The sequence below is a fragment of the Centruroides sculpturatus genome, unplaced genomic scaffold (genome assembly GCF_000671375.1).
Source record: "Centruroides sculpturatus isolate CEXI.00-Female unplaced genomic scaffold, Cexi_2.0 scaffold1414, whole genome shotgun sequence".
Taxonomy (NCBI): domain Eukaryota; kingdom Metazoa; phylum Arthropoda; class Arachnida; order Scorpiones; family Buthidae; genus Centruroides; species Centruroides sculpturatus.
This window is the reverse complement of record NW_019385583.1, coordinates 129284-149898: the sequence shown is the minus strand read 5'-3', so window position 1 is coordinate 149898 and position 20615 is coordinate 129284. Positions and strand designations below refer to the sequence as shown.

At 27.2% G+C, this 20615-nt stretch overlaps 1 protein-coding gene across 4 annotated transcripts in view; it reads right to left on the bottom strand.

Moving 5' to 3' along the window:
- Positions 1-20615, bottom strand: part of LOC111640325 (cilia- and flagella-associated protein 161-like) — a 63569-nt gene that overhangs the window by 19880 nt on the left and 23074 nt on the right. For all 4 annotated transcript variants that reach the window (XM_023386336.1, XM_023386335.1, XM_023386338.1 and 1 more), the window contains one exon: positions 13972-14059. In XM_023386336.1, the coding sequence (XP_023242104.1) occupies positions 13972-14059 (88 nt within the window). The remainder of the gene's footprint in view (positions 1-13971; positions 14060-20615) is intronic.

Below are 20615 nucleotides of genomic sequence, written 5' to 3'. Positions count from 1 at the left end.
AAACATTAGTATTTTCCAATGGACTAGTTTTGAAAATTACTTGCAATTAGAAAAATAACCAAGAAACATAAAACACCATTTAAAAAAATTTTATTTATTGACCTTAAAATAAATCGTTATTATTAAATACATTTTATATATGTAATATAAAATTAAAAATAAATTTTAATTAAAACAATAATTAAAATAATGAATTACAATAATGTATTAAGTTGCAACATTATTCTGGTTGTAAAAATAAATATTTTATGAGCTTAAAGAAGGGAATAAAATATATTTTAAGAGTATAATCTAACATTAAATTTTATCTCCTTTTCTAAATAAATGTTAACATGTGACCTTTTCTATAGATTATTATTATGTATACATAGGCTAATACCTCATACAAAAGTTATCGTGAACGTAATTACACATTCATAAATACCGTTTCCAGGAATTATGCATTATTCAGCATGATTTGATAAATTCATCTCTTCTAATAACATTTTATTTTGGAAATTATTTAGGTTTATTTCGCTTATTCGTGTTCTTTCCCGTTTTTGTAAAGTTATCTGTTTATACCGAATTAGTTGGTTATAATTACATAATTAGGGGTAACTAATTTGACAAGAACATTTTGCACAGGGTGATGTCTTTGTACGTATATAAAAATATTTGTTAACATGTCTCATTTAGAATAATGCACTGTTAATAATAATAATTGCATATTTTATAATCCATGTTTTAATGAAAATAAATAATCATAAATAATTTATGTGAATCCCAGACTCCCAAAAAGTACTTTTTAGTGTTTCAAAAGGTAAAACAAAGATCTTAAAATTAATGATTATAAAAGCAATATAGTTTCTTTGTGTACTTTTTATGTTATCACTTTCAGATATCTAGCAGAAGACTAAAGCAAAATTAAGAAAAACCAAGAACAAAAATGTAAAAATTNAATTAAATTAAATTATATTAGTTAATTATATGTAATAATAAAGTTAATGATGTGTCATGAACGTTAATTTCAAATTCAATTTAAAATATAATTTATTACTGATGAAGGGCAAATACTGATCTAATTATTAATACCATCTAAAACGTTATCGTGTGTAAAAGTATATTTATAGCGTAGATTAAACAAAAACAAGAGTTTTACATAAGCTTTTATCACAATAATTTTAACATTTTATCATAATTTTATTCAATTACGCATTAATTTATTTTTAAATTCAAAATTATTAATAAACGTTTCGAAAATATAAAATTTACGTTATGAAATTATAAGATAAAGTATGAATTTTTATGTTGTATTTGTTCTAATGTACAGTATTATGTTAAGAAATATAATGATAGCTTATTATATATTAAATAATTGTGAATTTTAATTGGTAGAATATTGATAAAATGTTAAAATTTGGTTTGGAAACGTATTGATTTATAAATTTTCAAGGCGATATCGTTGAAGATAAAAATTCTTTCACCCCAAAAATAGAAGCACTCATAAAAAAATACATTAAAATCATATAAAAATTAATTTTTTGATTGTAATAAAAACCATGTATCGAATATTCAGAATTTTCTCGTTTTATATAATAAAATAGTTAGTATATTGCTATAAAACGATATGACATTAATTTATAATATAAACTGTGTATCTATGCATTGTTAGAAAACATCAATTATTATTATTCATCACGAATAACTGATTTAATTTACTACCCAGTCACGTCATGTTGTGAATACAAACTATCAAAATAATAATTTTATTTCTAGTCATTAAAATAGTTTCCTCTTTTCCTTTTTATATCTTAAATATGTTTGTATCCAGCACGAAATATGTTCAAATAAATCTTGTTAATTAAAGTAGTAATGCAGTTTAAAATTAAAAAATAAATTATATGTTCAAACAAAATAAGTCAACATTTATATTATATTTTAAATAGCAATTAGTAAGTAAAGGCTAAATTATTTTAAATGAATAAAATTATAATAATAATAGTTATAGATGAGGTTGTTTCGCATCAGTCAAATTATTAATTGCGTGTGTTAAGGGACGTCTTGAAATACGTCAGTGGGAATTTGGCAGGGTAAAAAGTATGCATCTATCTAATATCCAGTAAGTTTCTTAAAGTTACCTTCTCAGTTAATGATTGAGAAATGTAAGTGAAACCGTTAACATGTTTACTTTACATTATTATTACTGTATTTTTTTTTTAACTTAGAAGTTTCAAAATATTGTTAAAGTAATAATGTAGACTTGTAACTTAGATTTTTAAACGTTCCATCATTAATATTTTTTAAAAATCATCGGTTAGTCCAGCGGTTGGTCTGTCTGTTTAAATTTTGTGTAAAGATATTGAAAAAATGATTGTTATTCGTTAAAATTTTAAATATAAAATAAATAATATTCAACATTTTCATATAATTTTTTAAAGGTTTTGAGAAATTTTCGTTTCAAATGTTAAAAGTGTTTATTTTTTAACGCATTGGTTCATACCGCATTAAAAAATAAAATGGTATATGCCTATAATTAATAAATTACTTCTTTAAGTTAATATACACTCGAATAAACTTACAAATAAAAATTATTTAAAATTCTAGAATGCAAACAAATATCTAACTTGTAAGTGCAAAAGAAAAATGTATCCATACGTAAAGTTATATGTTCAGATGTGATAGTGAAAATAAATAATATTTATAATTATAAAAAATTTAAATAATCATGCTCACTAAAATAAGTTTTATTATTAATTTAATACGTAACAATGACGAAGAAGTTTAACTTTTTAAGAAAAAGTTTCTTTCCTATTTCTATAACTGTTAAACGTGTGTGTAGAAGAGTTAATCGCTATATAAGAGTAGAATGAGATAACACGAAATAATCCATTAATTTAAAAATTCTGACCCATCAAATGAATGAGTGTAACGTACAGGATAACTCCTTCACTCTGTGTTTTATTACTATTATATTATTATGGTGATGAATTATTGTGCAAACTTATACGAATAGAATGCTGACTAGTATATGTAGTAACCTTTCCGAGTCAAGCATATTCTGAATAACGAATTCTTTCCGAAAACTTAAGATATTCGGAAATATGGCGCGGGATATGGAGTGTTGCTTCCTGAAGTTAAAGAATGATGATTCTGTCCACCTTAAATGTTAAGTTCATGTTCTAGATTTTTGGGATTCCTCGAGGGCGTGGTCTACTAAATAATAACTATCAAAATTATTAATATAGCGGCGAAATATTGTTATGATTGTTCGGACTTACTTGGTTAACTAATAAATTCTAAAAATATAAAGCATATTAAACGTAACAATAAAATTAATGTATTCATTTCATGCAAATATATAATGTGTATTAAATAATTTAACACTTAATATATCGAAATATCGTTTAGCTTAATACAAATTAAATACAGTTATTACTCCTAATTTATTCAGAAGAAATATTGGTCATATTATTTGGATCGATATTTACATCGAATTAAAGTGATTTATATACTGCGGAATAGTTTAGTTACTGAAACGATAAACTACATTCATTGATATTATGTAACAATCTCAGAAAAAATATTTTGTTACGAAACAAAATTTTATATTTCGCTTTGTGATCGCATTTATAGTATTCACATTATATAAATAGGACCATAACCACATCATGATTGATAAATACGTCAGCCACACGAAACATCCATAATCACATCCAGATTGACGCCCTCGAGATTCCATCAATCAGCTTTTGCAGAAGGATTTTTTGAGTAGAAAATTGCTTCGTCGTGCATTTTGAAGTAGACTTTCGCTTCTTCAGAATCTGGCGAACACGGCCGTGTGAATTTTGAAGTTTCTTCCCAATGATTTCGTCCTCCAATTGGTTCCTCTTCCTTTTAGCTATTTTCCTCCTGTTTCGACCATTTCCCGTTCTTCTTCTGCAGGTTCTTTAACGTTCTTGATCTACTCTTGAAATGATGCTGTACACTGTACGAATCCCTATTGTACAGAAATGTCCAGCTGTACAAGACTTCCCATTTTCGCAATTTTCACTATAAAATCTACAAATTATATTTCTTTGATCGAATTCATTTAATCCTTCCATTTTTAAAATGGAACATTATTTGCGTAAACTTTTTCGATAAACAAAATCAAAGACATTGATATCAAATGAAGGAATGTGTGCTATCTCGCGTGCATTTACAATTAGCCTATTCGAAATTATCGGAAAACGCTATTAAAATTTGTGTAGATTTTTAGGATTTACGCCTATAAGTTCTGTTTAATTATATTAAATATAATACGTTTCGAATGGATATATTAAAAATAACTAATAGAACGTGTAAAAAAGAAGTTAAAATATTATTGAATAATTATATCTTCAACTTCTTTTTTAATCGCAATGTGATCTATTGTTTTTAATATATCCATTCGAAACGTGTCATATTTAATACGAGTAATTATTTATTGTGACATGGTCACAATATCGGGCTGCAATTTCTGATCATGTTTTTTTTTATAATTTATTTAATTTAAAACATATCCTCTCTACCTCAAATTAGTAGTGTCTTGCCCTTGTACAGTACATCATACTTTTCCTGTTAGGAATAGAGTCGTACCGGTTATCTAACTAACTCCTTTCAGGGGAAAATATTTGAATTGGAATAAAATGACTTCCGGTATAAGCCGGAAGTACTGTACATATATAGTTAATCTTTCATCTATCTAACACCGTTCTCGAGATTAAAAAAGGACATTGGGAATTTTTAGATCTACAATTTTTTTTTCAAATTAAAGATTTATATTATTGGAAGGTGAGTGTAATATATAGATTTCGATGTGACAAGGTAGATCTTTTTTGCATCAATATAAGAACAATTTAGACCATTAAAATACAGAATAAAAGAACATTTGATATCAATACATTTAAAAAGGCATGATATACACATTATACATACATATACTGTACTTTAAACATATTGGCACGTAGGTATAGGCCTAGTATGAATAAAAAGTCAATAAAAAACAGAAAGAATATACGTAGAAGAAAACTTCTAGAAAATATTTCCATATAAGGAAAATAAGAAAATAAATAAGTAATCTAGATATCCGCAATTGCTGAAAATCAATGTTAAATATGTAAATTAGCGTTGATATGTATTATAGCAGATGCCTCTGTACAACTCATTTATATGTAACTTAGAGTTCGTTGTTTTGTAATCGTTTCTTTTGGTTTTGGAATTTTGCAGCAATTTTAAAACGTAATTTGAAATACGATCCCTATGTAAGATACTAATAGATGTTTATATTTCATAGTATTAAAACAATGTAATTTCGTACAGTCGACTCCCCTATAATTAGGGTCCCTATAATTACGATTCCTATAAAACTACGAAAAAATATACGTATTTTGGAAATGTTGAGTCGGATTAGTGTAGAATCGATTAATTTTATGGAAGAAAACCTTTCAATCAGCCGTAGTCCGTAAACTTGACACGTTCGGGCTGTGATTGGAACGACTTGTAAGAAATCGGATTCCTAGTAAATTGGAACGTATCTATATCTTATAGGGGGGTCGACTGTATATCGCCGCATTTACCAATTTAAAATTTAATTGCACTGTGCTTTGGCGTGCTTAATATTTTAATTTTTTTTTAAATTTTGATTTTACGATTATTTAATTTACTGGCTTTGTTAGAAATGTAAGGTGTAGTCAAAATATTTCACGTATCTCTGTTCAATAAGTTGATTGGTTTTGTTAATGATATAACCGTAAACCTTGCTAACGGACAATCATTTTACATATTTAATGTAGTCTAAAGAGGGCATAAATGTTGTAACTAAGCCGGAAAAATTTAAATAAATAAAGTCTTTCTGACGCTGTTAAATGCTTTTAGGCGTGATGACAATATAAAAATCCAATATTATGGATCTTCTTCAGTTTTTAGTAAAGTTTTGAAGAATCCTCTCTCTATTCAGAATTTTCTTAAATACAGAAAAACAATCCTATATACTGAGAATGTGTAAATGAGAAGATTTAGCTATTCAAATTATCTCAAAACATAATCAAACCGTGTTCAAAATACTTAAAACTGTAACAATTGAATGCTTCATATTAATACTGTATTATAAAACGAATATTTTTTTTTTTCGCGTGTTATGGAGAAAGTAATTGCTTGTGCTAATATTCAAAATAAAAACTAATTGAATATACGAAATAAAATAGAAACAACCTAGTATACAGTGGAAAAAATAGCGTGTTTAATAGTTATTGGCATTACTGAATTATATACCTTAAAGCTCACATAGACCTACTTCGGAATCATTCGATCAAAATCACTGTCATTTAAATTCAGTTTTATAAAACATAAAAATTCCTTATGAAAATTGATTGCCATAGGAAACTTAGTTAATGCTAATTTTATTCTTTCTGTAGTATGTAATTTATGGGAAAATAATGATTATTAATGCTGATTGAAACCTATATTTTAAATGCTCTAAATGTCTTTTATATAATTTAGTATAATGTAACATTAGCACAAGGTTACAGCTTATAATAATTTTTATCGTCACTAAAATTAACACTTAATTTGTGTATCCAGTAATAGCGATTTTGAATGCATAAAATTATCCTAAAAAATTAAAAACATTATACATTTTAATACAGTTCTTTTTGTTCTTTATAATTGTGTATTTAATTCATATTGCATGATTAATGCATTTATAATAGCTCGTGAAAATCTGTTTCTGTTCCAACTGCATTTCAAAAAAATTTAGTCGGACGGGAAGACTTAATTAAAATTTTCGGGTAGACAATTCATTTTTATAAAGTAATGATGAATACTTTACTCAAGCAATAATTCATGATCGTTACAATAACTATTTAAAGTTTAATGAAAAATGACAACCGTAACAATTATAATTAATGAAAAATCGCTCTAAGAAATTAAATAAATCAAATTTCCCCAAGTTGTTAAAATATTTTTACTTATTTTTATAAAAAAAATAAAGTTGTCTTTTAATTATTTTATTAATAAAAATTATCGACGTTTCTTCCTTTTTACTCTAATAAAAAAATAGAAAAAAACTTATTTAATTCGGAAATACGTACATAATTTTAAGCAAAAAATAAAACAAATTAGTATGCCTCAATGTTCTTGGTTTATTATAATATAAATTTTTTCGTCTACTAGTACGTATTTTCTATTATCAGGACTTATTAGATTGGCTTTACAGATATTGCAACAGAGTTTTACAGTTCAGAAATTTGTTTTATTTAATATACCTGTATCAGGTATATTTCGAACTGTGAAACTCTGTATCTGTAAGTATGTAACTGCAGTCTAAGAAGTCCTGATAATAGAAAATACGTACTAGTAGATGAAAAAATTTATATTATAAAAAATAAAACACATTGAATATTTATATTGTTTTAGATTAAATTATTACAACTATAATCGCAATTTAGGAGTTAAAACTATTAATAGTTACAGTGAAATAAAAGCGAATAGAATTACTTCGAATCTATATACGTAGTATGTTAGGCACAAAGACCAAAAAAAAAAAAATCGACCACAACGCATTCCGAATCCCACATCCAGCCACAAGACGAATTTCGAGTCGTGGCACTTTCAAAAATGCGCACGACGCGTTCTGGCATATTCAATTAGACCACGAAGCGAATTTTTTTTATCATCAACCAGAACGCGATCTGGCAACGTAAAAAAGCCACATAGCGTTGTGGGCGCTTATTAATGCAGCCACGACGCAATGTGATAAAAATTTCCGTGCAAAAATAAGTAACAAATTTCTTTATTATTTAGAATAAAATCAAATTCTAATCTACGTTGAGAATTATATCAAAAATAAAAAGTTAGCATCATTAGCCTTACGTCTTTGCCTTTAATTTCAAATATAGAAAGTTCTATTTTTCATCATTTTTTACTAATAGGGTTGCAATTTGAAGAAAATTGCAGACCTATAAATTCACATTGTCGCCTGTCTGTCTGTCCTTCCTTTATATCGAGAATGGAATTAGGTAGATGAAAGCCGAGACAGATATGGAAAGTTTAAGGGCAGCAGACCCCGATTAACTATACACGAACTTCCGGTTTATACCGAAAATTATGTGATTGCGATTCAAATATTTTAATTAATGATTTTAAAATCAATAGACAAAATAAAGTATTCGAAATTTTTAGCATTTTTAAGAATAATTTATTTCTTATGAAATTTATTTTTCGGAGGCTATGACAATATCTTATATATTGTGATAAAAAGTAAATAGGATAGCACCCGATTAAAATTATTTCTTTACATTAATATTTGCATTTGATATTGTATTGAATAATGTAAAATAAATTATTTATCGAAAATAATAATAAATAATTACCTATATTAAAAATTATATTACATTTAAGTAAGATATTGCTTAAAACACGGGATATTTTAGAAATTATTTCCGAATTCAATTCTGAACACAGTGAATCTCTGCGAGCCTTTTTATAGGATACCGGGATAGCGATTTTAAGGCAATCTGGCGTGCAATAGGAACACAACTGTAATCATTTACACACCTATCTGAGACATGCGTGCCGAGTTTTGTAGTAATTGGACAATTGCATCTGGGTACGTATCTTTGTCAACGAGTGAATATTACACAAATAATAAAATTGAAATAATATATAGAATGATGAAACAAGCCTCATAATAATGTATTTACGACTTTAAAAAAAACAACAACTGAATTCGGTCCTTTGACTCAATGTAAGACAAATTTATTATTATTGCAGATTAATAATACCTTGTATATTTAATACATTGCATTCAGTCAAGATGTGTTCTAAGTTTACACATTTACAATATTGTTATACTGGTCGATATTTTTTGGAGTTACTCATTTAAATCGTGTGTTTTCTCCCTTATTATATTAAAATTTCTATTAATTTGTTAAATTTATATATTATCTTGTACTGACTCTTATACATAAAAAATTAAATATTTGATAGCGTTGTTGATATAATTTTTATCTTACTGCCGAGACAATTTCGTACCAAACAAAACTTCATATCAAACATTTCATTTTTCATTAGTACTGTTCGATGAGTTTGTAATTTTATAATTTTTCCTATCGGTAAAAGCCTTTTCAGAATAAACATTTATATATCATGAAAATTATGCTAGTACTGTATTTTCCTTATTTAAAGTTTGTTGGTATGTGGCCTAATATTCTTTGTATTTTTCGTCGATTTTGAATTATTCACGAGTCCATTCTTGTCATTGGCATTGGCAGGTGAGAATCTAGTAGTGTTGACTATGTTTACATTATAATTAATTAAAATTTATTACTTTTTCATTAAATAAAAATTTAAAATAAAAATTTTGTTCCTAGTTTACAAGATGACGGATGTAAATTTTATTTCCGGTGTGGCTATTTAAAAAATATATATATATTAATTTTATAGGGACTATTGTCTAGTAGAATACACTGTAACCATTATGATTTGTGGCATCTCTCAATCAAAATTAAGAAAAACCAAGAACAAAAATGTAAAAATTAATATAAAATATGTCTTTCTTCACATGAAAATTTTCAACACAATAAATTGTCCATTCGTAATTTAAGCAAAAATCCTAATATATTGTTAAATCAATGTTAAAATTATTCAAATACACAAGACAAATATTTTTGAATGTAATAGTTAAAAATATATACCTACTATGCTAGTAGAAAAACCGAAAAAAACACAAAAAAATTTTACCCTTAATTAAATATTGTTAGCTCTTACATTAATGAATATAACATCTTGACTTGAACATTTGGCTTACTCTCTTATTATATTCCATTTTATTATGCAGAAAGCACGTGTAAGGTATTTAATGCAATATATTACACACACTTCAGTTAATCATTTAAGTTGAAAGCGATGCTATATGCTATCTTTAATTGCAAAAAACACAAAAGAATGACGGTCTAACAAATTTTCATAAATGTAAACAATAAATTTATGAATCAATAAATATATTTTTTGGCTTAATTTATTACTTATTACAGATTATAATTACAAGATGCAAAATCGATAATACAATCAACATACATCAATAAACATTATTCAATTAAGTATCTAACATTTATCCCCCTTGCTAAAAATTTTAATAATTTGGATTTTAACAAAAAGTGACTATTCAAAAGTTTTGCTATAGCAGTAACTTTTATAAATAACAATCTTTTGTTTTATTTATATTTACGCCAATTCCGTGATTACTTACGAAACATTAATTAATAAAATCTAAAACGGAAAAATATTATAGTCAACGAACATAACAAAATACATCAATCAATTTTCAGGCAAACTCTAATTATAATTAGAAAATAGGAATAAATATTTAATTATGTAAATTACGCATTTATTGTTATTTCTGTTATGTTGGTTTGGAGGGTGGAAATCATCTGTCCTTGGACAATTTCTATTTCGACTATTTGTATTATTATAGCCTAAATAAATAAATAAATAAATAAAATGAACTGTATAATCTCAAGCGATTGATCACACAAATTCTTGGCACAGAATAATAGAAAAAACGAATCGAAATATCACTGCTAATGCCAAGAAATAAATCCAAATCACATTTTCGTTGCTTTATTATTTATTAAATTAGTAGACAGAGAAAATCTGTAATGTAAAAATTTGGATTTATTTATATTTCAATAAGCTACAGTATTAAGTATTCCAAATTTTATTTTTTGGATAGTTGACTTTTTTACTTGTACAGTATTTTTTAAATGTTACTACTTGAATAGCCTTATAATAAGAAAATAAAATAATTTACTGCTTTTTATTAAATTTTACATGAAACATATTTTAAAAGCCTAATTTCAATAATAATAATAATAATAAATAATGCATAACATGAAACTCAATAATATACATTCAGATATCACTGTAGTTAAATAGTAAATGTAATGAAGTCGACAGATGATTCATGATATTTGTTTGGATGAGGTTTGGCAAACGAATCAATACAACTAATTAGGACAAAGCTTTTATTGCATTATCTTTTATTTAAAACTCCATATTGTATAAATATAATTTATTTAGATTGTGAACGACAGTTTTAACTTCTTTAGTCAGTATACAGATTTGACTGAGAATTAACATAGAACTAAACTAAAATATTCATATACGCTTGTAAAAATAGATTATATTAATATTATTTTCTATCAACCATCACAATTAGCACCTATTCGAAAAAATCCGATTAAATGAAATTCATAGAATTGACACAGAATAGCTTTCCATATTACATGGAAAGCAATTGTGTCATTTCTGTGTATTTGATTTACAATCTTCGCAAGCTTCACAGAATATCTATTCCGTGTATTTGAATTCGGTGTCGCGAATGTTTAAGATTATTCGAAGATGTTTAAACGAAGCATTACTTATTTAACAATTTTATTAAATGATAAAGCAGAAAACATAATTTTTATGTTTAAATGTTAAAACTGCCAATTATAAAATTAATATAATCCAAATGTTAATTAAAAATTATAAAAAAATAACTTAAAATCGTTATTGGGCTGCAATTTGAAAAAAATTGTAAAGCTATAAATTCCCATTGTCGTCCGTCCGTCCGTCTTTCCTTAATCTTGAGAAGGGAGTGAAGTAAATGAAAGACAAGACCAGATATAGAAAGCTTAGGAGCAGGATGCTCCGAGTAACTATATGCGAAATTCCAATGCAAACCGGAAGCCACGTTATTTCAATTCAAGACTTTTCCTCTGAAAGCAGTTAATAGACGACCGGCATGACTTTATTGTTAAAGAAAAAGTATGATGTACAGGGGTAAGCCACTACTAATTTGAGGTGGAGAGCATATACTTTAAATTAAATAAATTAAAAATATGATTAAAAATTTCAGCCCGGCATTGTAACCTTGTCACACAATAAATAATTTCTCGTTTTAATCTATGAAATGTTCGAATTTATATGATGAATGTTTTCATTCACGCTACTTTTGATTCACTTTTTGCTCTGTTGACTATAATATATATAACCAGATTGAGTAATTGAATAACCAATTGTTTCTATTATATTAATAAGTACAAGATTATTCATTGTAATTTATACAATCATACTATGACTTCATATTGATCTGTTTAATAATTTATAAATGGATAGAGTGGCCCGAAAGCCAGTTAACAATGTTTTCCGAATATATTTGTAAACATGAATAGTAAACATAAACAACGTATAGAATAGCATGTTTTTCTTTCACAAAATTGATGAAACGAAATAAAGAATACTTAACAGTTAGAAGCATATTTCTTAAAAAATATCCAGCTGTTATTTTTTACAAAGGTTAACCGATTTCTAGCCATCCTTTATATAGATATAATATCTTATAAAGGAGAAAGTTTTTTTACACATTTCGATATGTTTTCAGCAAATGCAATGAAACTTTTCATCCTCTCGCCCAGGAGATTAACGACTCCTTTGGTAAAATTCATTTCAACCCCCTCCCTCAACAGGCCCTCGTTTCTATCCGACCTCAAAATAGTGACATTAGAATAGGAAAATTACAAAGTTATCAGCGAGTACAAAATATGTTTTTTAATTTTTGAGGGTTCCAAATTTAAATATTTGGTCCTTTTTTTGCGAAATTTGATTGGTTAGTCATTTGACATTTCATATTCGGCTGTGAATGGTACGTTAGAGTTAACATTAGAAGAAATTTGGACGTCTCGAATTATATTCTCATATAGGCGAAAGTCAACGACTATTTCCTGTTGAATAATACCAATGGCCAATGAAATTGCACCATTACGTACCATCCAAGTATCGCGATAAATTAGACAATGGTAGGCTATAATAACCAAACAATATGGTTTTTATTTTAATATATGTTACTTTTACCCAAGCAGTTTCGGGCATATCTGCTAGTACGTATATACGGTATAATTATATAAAATCTATCTCAAATACTCTACTTGAAATATTCATAAAATATTTGCCAGCAAGACATTTTAATTACACATTAAGAATTTTGATATTTTATAAAAGAGTTTTTGAATTTAAGTTTTAAAATAGAAGCTTTAATTTTATACTTTCTGAAAAATGTTTAAATAATGTTATTATGTTTAAACAATAAAATATTGAAAAGAGATAATGAATTCACGTGTCTGGCCTATAAACTTGCTTTCAGAACAGAATCTGATATACTTTATAAAACCAGTAAATTCACCAGAAACTTAGGAATTATAAACAAAGTTATAAAATCTATCGACCAAAAACATTCGCTTACACCTATACAAAAGTTTAGCAAGGCTAAATCTTTGTTATGGTAACGACGCTTGGACTTTCAGAAAAGCATGGGCATCAGGAAATCTTTAAAATACCAAAATATACTAAAATGATTTATATCTACTCAACCTATGAAATGATGTAGAGAAAATTCTGAAAGACCGTATCTCGCCTTCGGCGCAAATACTGTACTTGGAAGGATGTTGATAATTATGACTTGGAGATAATTATATAGGCTAGCAGTTTAAAAGTTAAGTTGCGTTATATTTAGTATCGATTCTTTAGATAAAAATCCTGTTGAGAGTAAGAAAAGATAATCTGAAGGTAAAAAATAATGATTAATGCCTATTTCCAGTTATTGCGTTTTTTAGAATGATTGATTATAACCATTCTGGCATCTTATCCTCAAAAGAATAATATTTTAATCTATGAATATTGAATTTGTGAAGTACTTTAATTATCAAGTGATGTGTTAAATTGAATTTATTAAGTTTAATAATTATTTCGATTTTTTTTCATGTTTTAAAATTGAAAATTATTATTTTACACATTAAAAATTGTTATTATTATTAAATTTAATTATATATTATTAAGTGTAATGTGTTAATGTACAGTACATATCTTTTAAAATATTTTATTAATATACAGTTCAAGTTTATAGTTTAAATTTTTAAATATTATTCAAAAATTTACCTCAGCCAAATGAATGTCTTCGTTCCAATTAGAGATTAGACAATAAGGATTATATCGTTTTACGTACGGCCTTGTTTCTACTTCTGTACTGGAAATTAAATTTAATATGAAATTAATTACATTGTTTATCATTAAATTCCGAAGACATATTACAAAATTGATCTTGATTCGCGTGCTAAACAAAAATATATCACGCCAACATTTAAAAAGACATTAAGCGAATTCTTTTGTATAATATTATAAATAGATTCCGTGTTTCTAAATAGTTTTTTATTTTTATTTTTACAAAAGCAGTCTACGAAACATTATTCCATTCTCAATTACCATAGAAACAACCGTTAGGAATTTCGTGAAAAAAAGTTACTCAATTATTTCGCTCCCAAAATTGATAAGATTTAATTGTAACATTATTGATAAGTTTAAAATAATTACAATCAACGTTTACTTGTTACACACGATACAAATATATAATTTTATTATTATTTTAAAGACTTTTTGATTTATTGGCCACTAAAGGCAATTTTTATTTTAAAAATTCTATGATATAACATTAAAATATGGAAATATTATACTTACTGAATTTGTGTTTTTTTATAGTATTTCTATTGCCAACATCTAGAAATTACAAACGTCAATCATTTAGTCCAAAATGTGCCTTGTTTTATGAAAATACAAAATTGTATAGTATATGGCCACACGCAACGACAGAAAGACCTGTGGGATTTTTTGCTACTTACTGACAGCAGAAACTTTTATTAATATTGCCATGCAATATTTCCAGAATAGCTTTTATAGAACTTTTATTAAAGATGTTTTAATTCGAAATGACTAATAACAGTATCGTTTACCCTACAATATACTAAAAAGTCTTTAGACTGAAACCGGTGCAAATATTACTATATAAAGCTGTATTTGTATATAAACAATAATATTTTACTAATTACTGTTTGCACATTACTACTTGCAGAAGTGTTTATAAAGCATTAAGTGGTAGCTCCTCTCATAAACAGCCATAGTGTCACGATCGTGGAAAGTAAAGAATAACAATACCAACTAGTAATACTTTCAGTGAAAATTTATTCGTCGTCATCATTATTTTACGAGTTCTTTTGCAAAGAAATGCTTTAGAATCTTTACCAAAAACTTTAATGGACTGTGTAATGAGTAAAAAACTCGTATTTTTCTAAAAAACTCCTATAACATAAATCTCTAAAAACAACAGGAAGTCATTAAAATTCTGATTGAAATTATGTAGCCAGAATTAAAATCAATTTTTAAAAACCGCATATTTTATTTTAAATTAACAGTTTCGCATCTAAGCCAATTTTTATCGGATTATTTTTTTTAAGTAATTGAAATTGGAAAATCCTGATTTTTCTAAATATATTAAAATAGTTTTTAGGCTGATTCTAACTTCTTATATACGCGATCTCCAGAGTGGAGTTAAAAATGTAATGTTTTTTCTATGAGCAAATTATTTTCCAAAAATTCTCGAAAACAGGAACAGATAGAACTAAAACTCTTTTTGCATTAGAATCCTATTTAATTCTTCTATTAATGTACGGATCGGAATTTTAAAAATCGAATTTATTAATTTTTTATAAATTTTTAAAGTCGTAGAAAATTCGTGAAAAATTAACGAATTCGAATTTCAAAATTCTGAACCGTGCATTAATAGAAGAATTAAATAGGATTCTAATGCGGAAAGAGTTTTATTTCTATCTGTTCCTGTTTTCGAGAATTTTTGAAAAACGTTTCTCTCATAGAAAAAGCATTACATTTTCAACTCCATCTGCAAAAGATAGCGGGCATAACCAAAGAGGTTACAATTAGCCTTAATAGAAACGTAAATGATAATTTTTAATATTATGAAATTAAAATAAGAATAAGGTTCTATCATTTTATTAATATCAATTAATTAAATTAAATATTCGTTTTAAGTAATGCTAATAAAAATTGTTATTATTAAAATTATTATTTATTAATAAAGTTATTGTTATTCTCATCAAAAAAATTAATTTAATACAATGTTTTTAATTAAAAGAATTAATTCTACTCTCATCTCTGAAAGGTTTGTATAATATTTTATTTGCTTAATTTGTTAATGGAAACATTTTTAATTAAAAAAATAATAATAATAAAATGTTTGATGAAAAAATATAATAGCTTCAATTAATTAAATATTTTTAAATTAATCGCTTAATATTCAAAAATATTAATTATGTTTACAAGTTATTAACACTAATAACCCAGATAATATATTATTAATAACAAATTATTCAAGTCTTAAAGTAATAAATATAATTTATAATGAGAAAACATAACTTAAGACCGAAATTTCACAAGTTGAATCTTACGTTTAGTTTTTATTACGTTACTAAAGCTATGAAAAACGACTTGAGAATTACATAATGTTAATGTTAAGAATATTTAGAATCCCATTTNATTTGTTTGTAAGCTTAAAATAGATTTTTATTAACCATATATTATTTAAAATGCTTTCCTAGTGATAAGTAGATTCGGAGACAGGTAAATTCGACTTACGTCGTTTTTCGACTTACGTCGTTTTCCTGGAACCAATTACCGACGTAAGGCGAGGTATACCTGTATTCAGAAAAGGTTTTACCAGAATGTGTCGATTAATATTTCCAATTGATGAAAAGGATTGCTTTATAGATGATTTTATTTAAATTATTAAATATTTGAAAACTGACACACAGATAATTAGAATTACATAATGCTTTTTCTATTTTTAAATTATTATATCTATTCTTTGATGATGACAATTTGAATGTAATTTAGCTACTAAAAAGCAAGAGTGCCCGCAGGATTTTAGAGAGGATAAAACAGAATTTAAACAAAGTAGCAATTTCTTTAACTACCTATAATACGTGATTGCTTCGAAATAGTGCAGCGCATGTTTACGGTTTACAGGAAAACAAGAGGGGCCGTCTCGTGGACTATTACGAAAAATTTATTCTTACAAAACTAATGTTGATTTATAAATTGTTATTTGAAAAAAGCAAAGAAAATAAAAACGATAACATAAATCTCAGGAGCAATTTTTCCTCCTAGCCCCCTTTATGGGCGCCCTCGATTAAACATTTCTTAATTATAAATCTTTAGCAAAAATTAAAATTTGTTATATAATTTCAGTGCTTGTTTTGCCTCTATATTACTTTAGCGAATTTTCTTTAATAGATAAATTGGCAAATTGCAGTGTTTCTATTATTAGAAAAGAAATTCGATCTAGTGTGAATCATTAAACTTATTAACATTTTTCCTGTTAATCTTCAGAACTTTCAAATTGACGATGACAATGCTTACAATAACATATATACCAAACATGATTTCATTATTAATACATAAATAGAGCGGAAACACATCGCCTGGTATCTCGAGGCATATTAATTTTCATTAAGTTTATACTAGAGACTAATATTATTAACAATTAGTTGAATATGATCTCGAAATGTAGCTACGATCAGCGAGATGTGAAATATCAACACAGTTATTAACTACTAAAATATTGTCTATTAATTATTTCGTGAAAAAAAGTTACTCAATTATTTCGCTCCCANCAGTTTATAGGGATTTTTATTTTAAATATTTATTAATAGTGTGTGTATATGTAGGTATGTAGAAGATGCATGTATGTGTAGGCTATATATATTGCATAGCATAGGCCTATATTTTCATATGTATACATACAATGTGTAAAGATTTTATATATATATATAATATACAACCTGTACACATTGTACACCAGTGTTTCCCAACGTGGGGCCCACGCCCCACGTGGGGGCAATTCGAAAATGGACTCGTCCAGAGTTTAAGTTAACCGTATAGCTGCTGTATATGTTAGGGGGCATAATATTAGAAAGACTTAGGTGGGGCATAGCACAAAAAAAGGTTGGGAAACATTGTTCTACACACATATATATGGCAATAGACTAGTTAATTTATACAAGATACACATACATACAATATACTTCGTATGTTGTTTATACATATTAAAATCTATATTATAACTTTGTATATTATATTTTTTTATATTAAATTAAATAAAGATTTTTTGTAATATATTTTTATTTATTATATTATATTAAAGAAAAGAATATTATATTAATGTAAACTTAATATATTAATATTTTACAACAAATTCAATTTCACTTTTAAATTATTAAAAATGTCAAAATGCCTAAAAATATTCTAAATAAAAAATAAGATAAATTTAAATGATCATTTTTAGATTTAATATAAATTTTGATAAACATATAATGAAATTTTATTATTTAATTAACTTAAATATGAATAAATAACACAATATAATTTAAGATGTGAAATTTAAAATAATTTATAATATACAGGCAGTAAAAATGATTTTGTTGTCTCCTCATTCATAAAGTTTAAATTTAACTATTTATATAAACACTAGCAGGTAAGCCCGGCGTTGCTCGGGCAAAAGTAACGATAGCGAAGATTAAGATTATTACGTTATAGTCAACCTTATCAGTTTTCACAGAATGCAAGAATTGGTTCCCCTATTTCCGGACTAATTGGAGAATTTTAGATGGGTCTAAAAATATGTTCGATTTCCCGCAAAAACCTTCATCTGCGTCTTGCCCGTCGCTTTCTCTTAACAATTCCATTGTTACGTAACACTTCCATTGTTGATGGAAGTGTTAAGCTTTAATCCTGTCTCTCTCCCTTTTGGGGAAGAATTTCGAAAAATTCCTTCTTACTATACATTCTCGTGACGTACCCTAACTGTGTACCAAATTTCAACTTTCAACTTCTAACCGTTTGGGCTCTGAGCTTAGTATTATTATGTTGGGTTTAGTGGGTTATACTCGGTTGACACCGGTGGCTGTATACTATGCCGGGCCACAGTCAAGGCATAGCAACCAAAACAAAACTAAAATTAAATAAGTGTGTCAGTGTCTGTATTCAGGAATTTCCTAACAATATGGCATATATTCAATATAGTGGCCTTCTGTAGTGTTATGTATGTATTTCTATTTAATTGTAATGTTCCCAGGCTTTTGTGTAGTGTGTGTGTGTGTGTGTGGTATCACACCTGATAAGCACCCTATCCATCACCCTATCCATCCTCCACAGATGCCTTATTTCCTGGGCGAGTTCTGTGTACTTGCTAATTTTTTCAGTGCATGTGTTTTGTACATTGTGAGTGTTTGGAATGGCTGTCTATAATATATGTGATTTTTTTGTGTTTGTCAATGAGCGTGATGTCTGGTCTGTTGCAGTAGGGGAAACTTGCCTAATTCGTACTTGCGCCTAATTCATACTTCGCTTATATCTTGACTCCCGTAATAGCTATTAGTGTCTCTAGTAGCAAAAGAAGTAAATAACAATCGGTCGCTTATATCTTCACTCCCGTAATAGCTATTAGTGTCTCTAGTAGCAAAAGAAGTAAATAACAATCGGTCATATTACCATCTGACAGACAACACGCTGTTACTCTGCTCCCCACAAAAATATTGAAAAGGAAAGTTTTTTTCAACTTTCTCTGTAATATTTTTGCACATTTCGTACGAAATTTCTTCAAATTGGATCGTATGTAAGTTTTTTAACTATCTGTGATGTATTAGTGCGTATTTTTGTGATTTCATCTGAAGTGATGAAACATGCGTATCTGTTGTCAAATTTTTTGGCGACTAATGTAAAGTTTGTTCGACTCTTGCGCCAATTTCGTACTCGAGGCATGTTCTTAAAACGTACTGGTACGATTTAGGAAAACCTTTTTAAATGAATGTCACAATAAGCTATTACCGATTCGTAAACTTATTTTTTTTCTAAGTTTCTGATTTAAAAAATAACCGCAAAAGTTCAAAACAAATTAAAACTTAATCGTCTTTAATTTTAGAACAACATGTCAAAAAGAAAATATAATTCTTGGAGTAAAGAAAATATGAAAGAACCGATTAAAAAATATAATGACGGGACCTTATAATTTAACGAAGTTTTAGTGTAAATAATGTACCGAAATTGACATTTAGACGACAGTTACAAGAACTAAATACACATCAAAGAATAGACTAGATAAGTCATTTTTCAAATCACTAAAACTGAATTTTAGTGCTGCTTGCGCATCGTGGATGCAAAGCATCCTGGTTCCTTAATAAAGCATATCCTCGAGCCGTTTGTATGGACACAGGAATGCATGGCTTCGAATCTTGCGGATTGTGGCCTCGCAATCGCTTTAAGATCGGGGATGAGGAATATGTTGTTTTTGACGAAGATGCTAATCTAAGTGAATCGGCAGAAGTCTCTCAGAATCTGGCAACTGAAAGGCAGCAAGAGCAAACAGATACTTTAACGTATGTGGCACAATCCAATCAGACTACTGAGCAAGATCAGACTGAAGAAGTTGAGTCCCCACAACTTCCTGAGGTACCGACAACTCACCCTTCGGAAAAACAGCGAGATCAATGTCTAGAAGAGAAAGCGAAGGAATGTTCTTTAGGTATGAAAGTAAACATTTCTAATACAGAGACAGTTCGAGCGACATTTGAAATAATATCTCCACTACGTGGTATTCTTGGAATTGCAAGAAGAAAAACGTATGAAAGAATCTTGGTGCGAAGAAAAGCAAAACTACTAAAATATCACAAAAAGAGAAT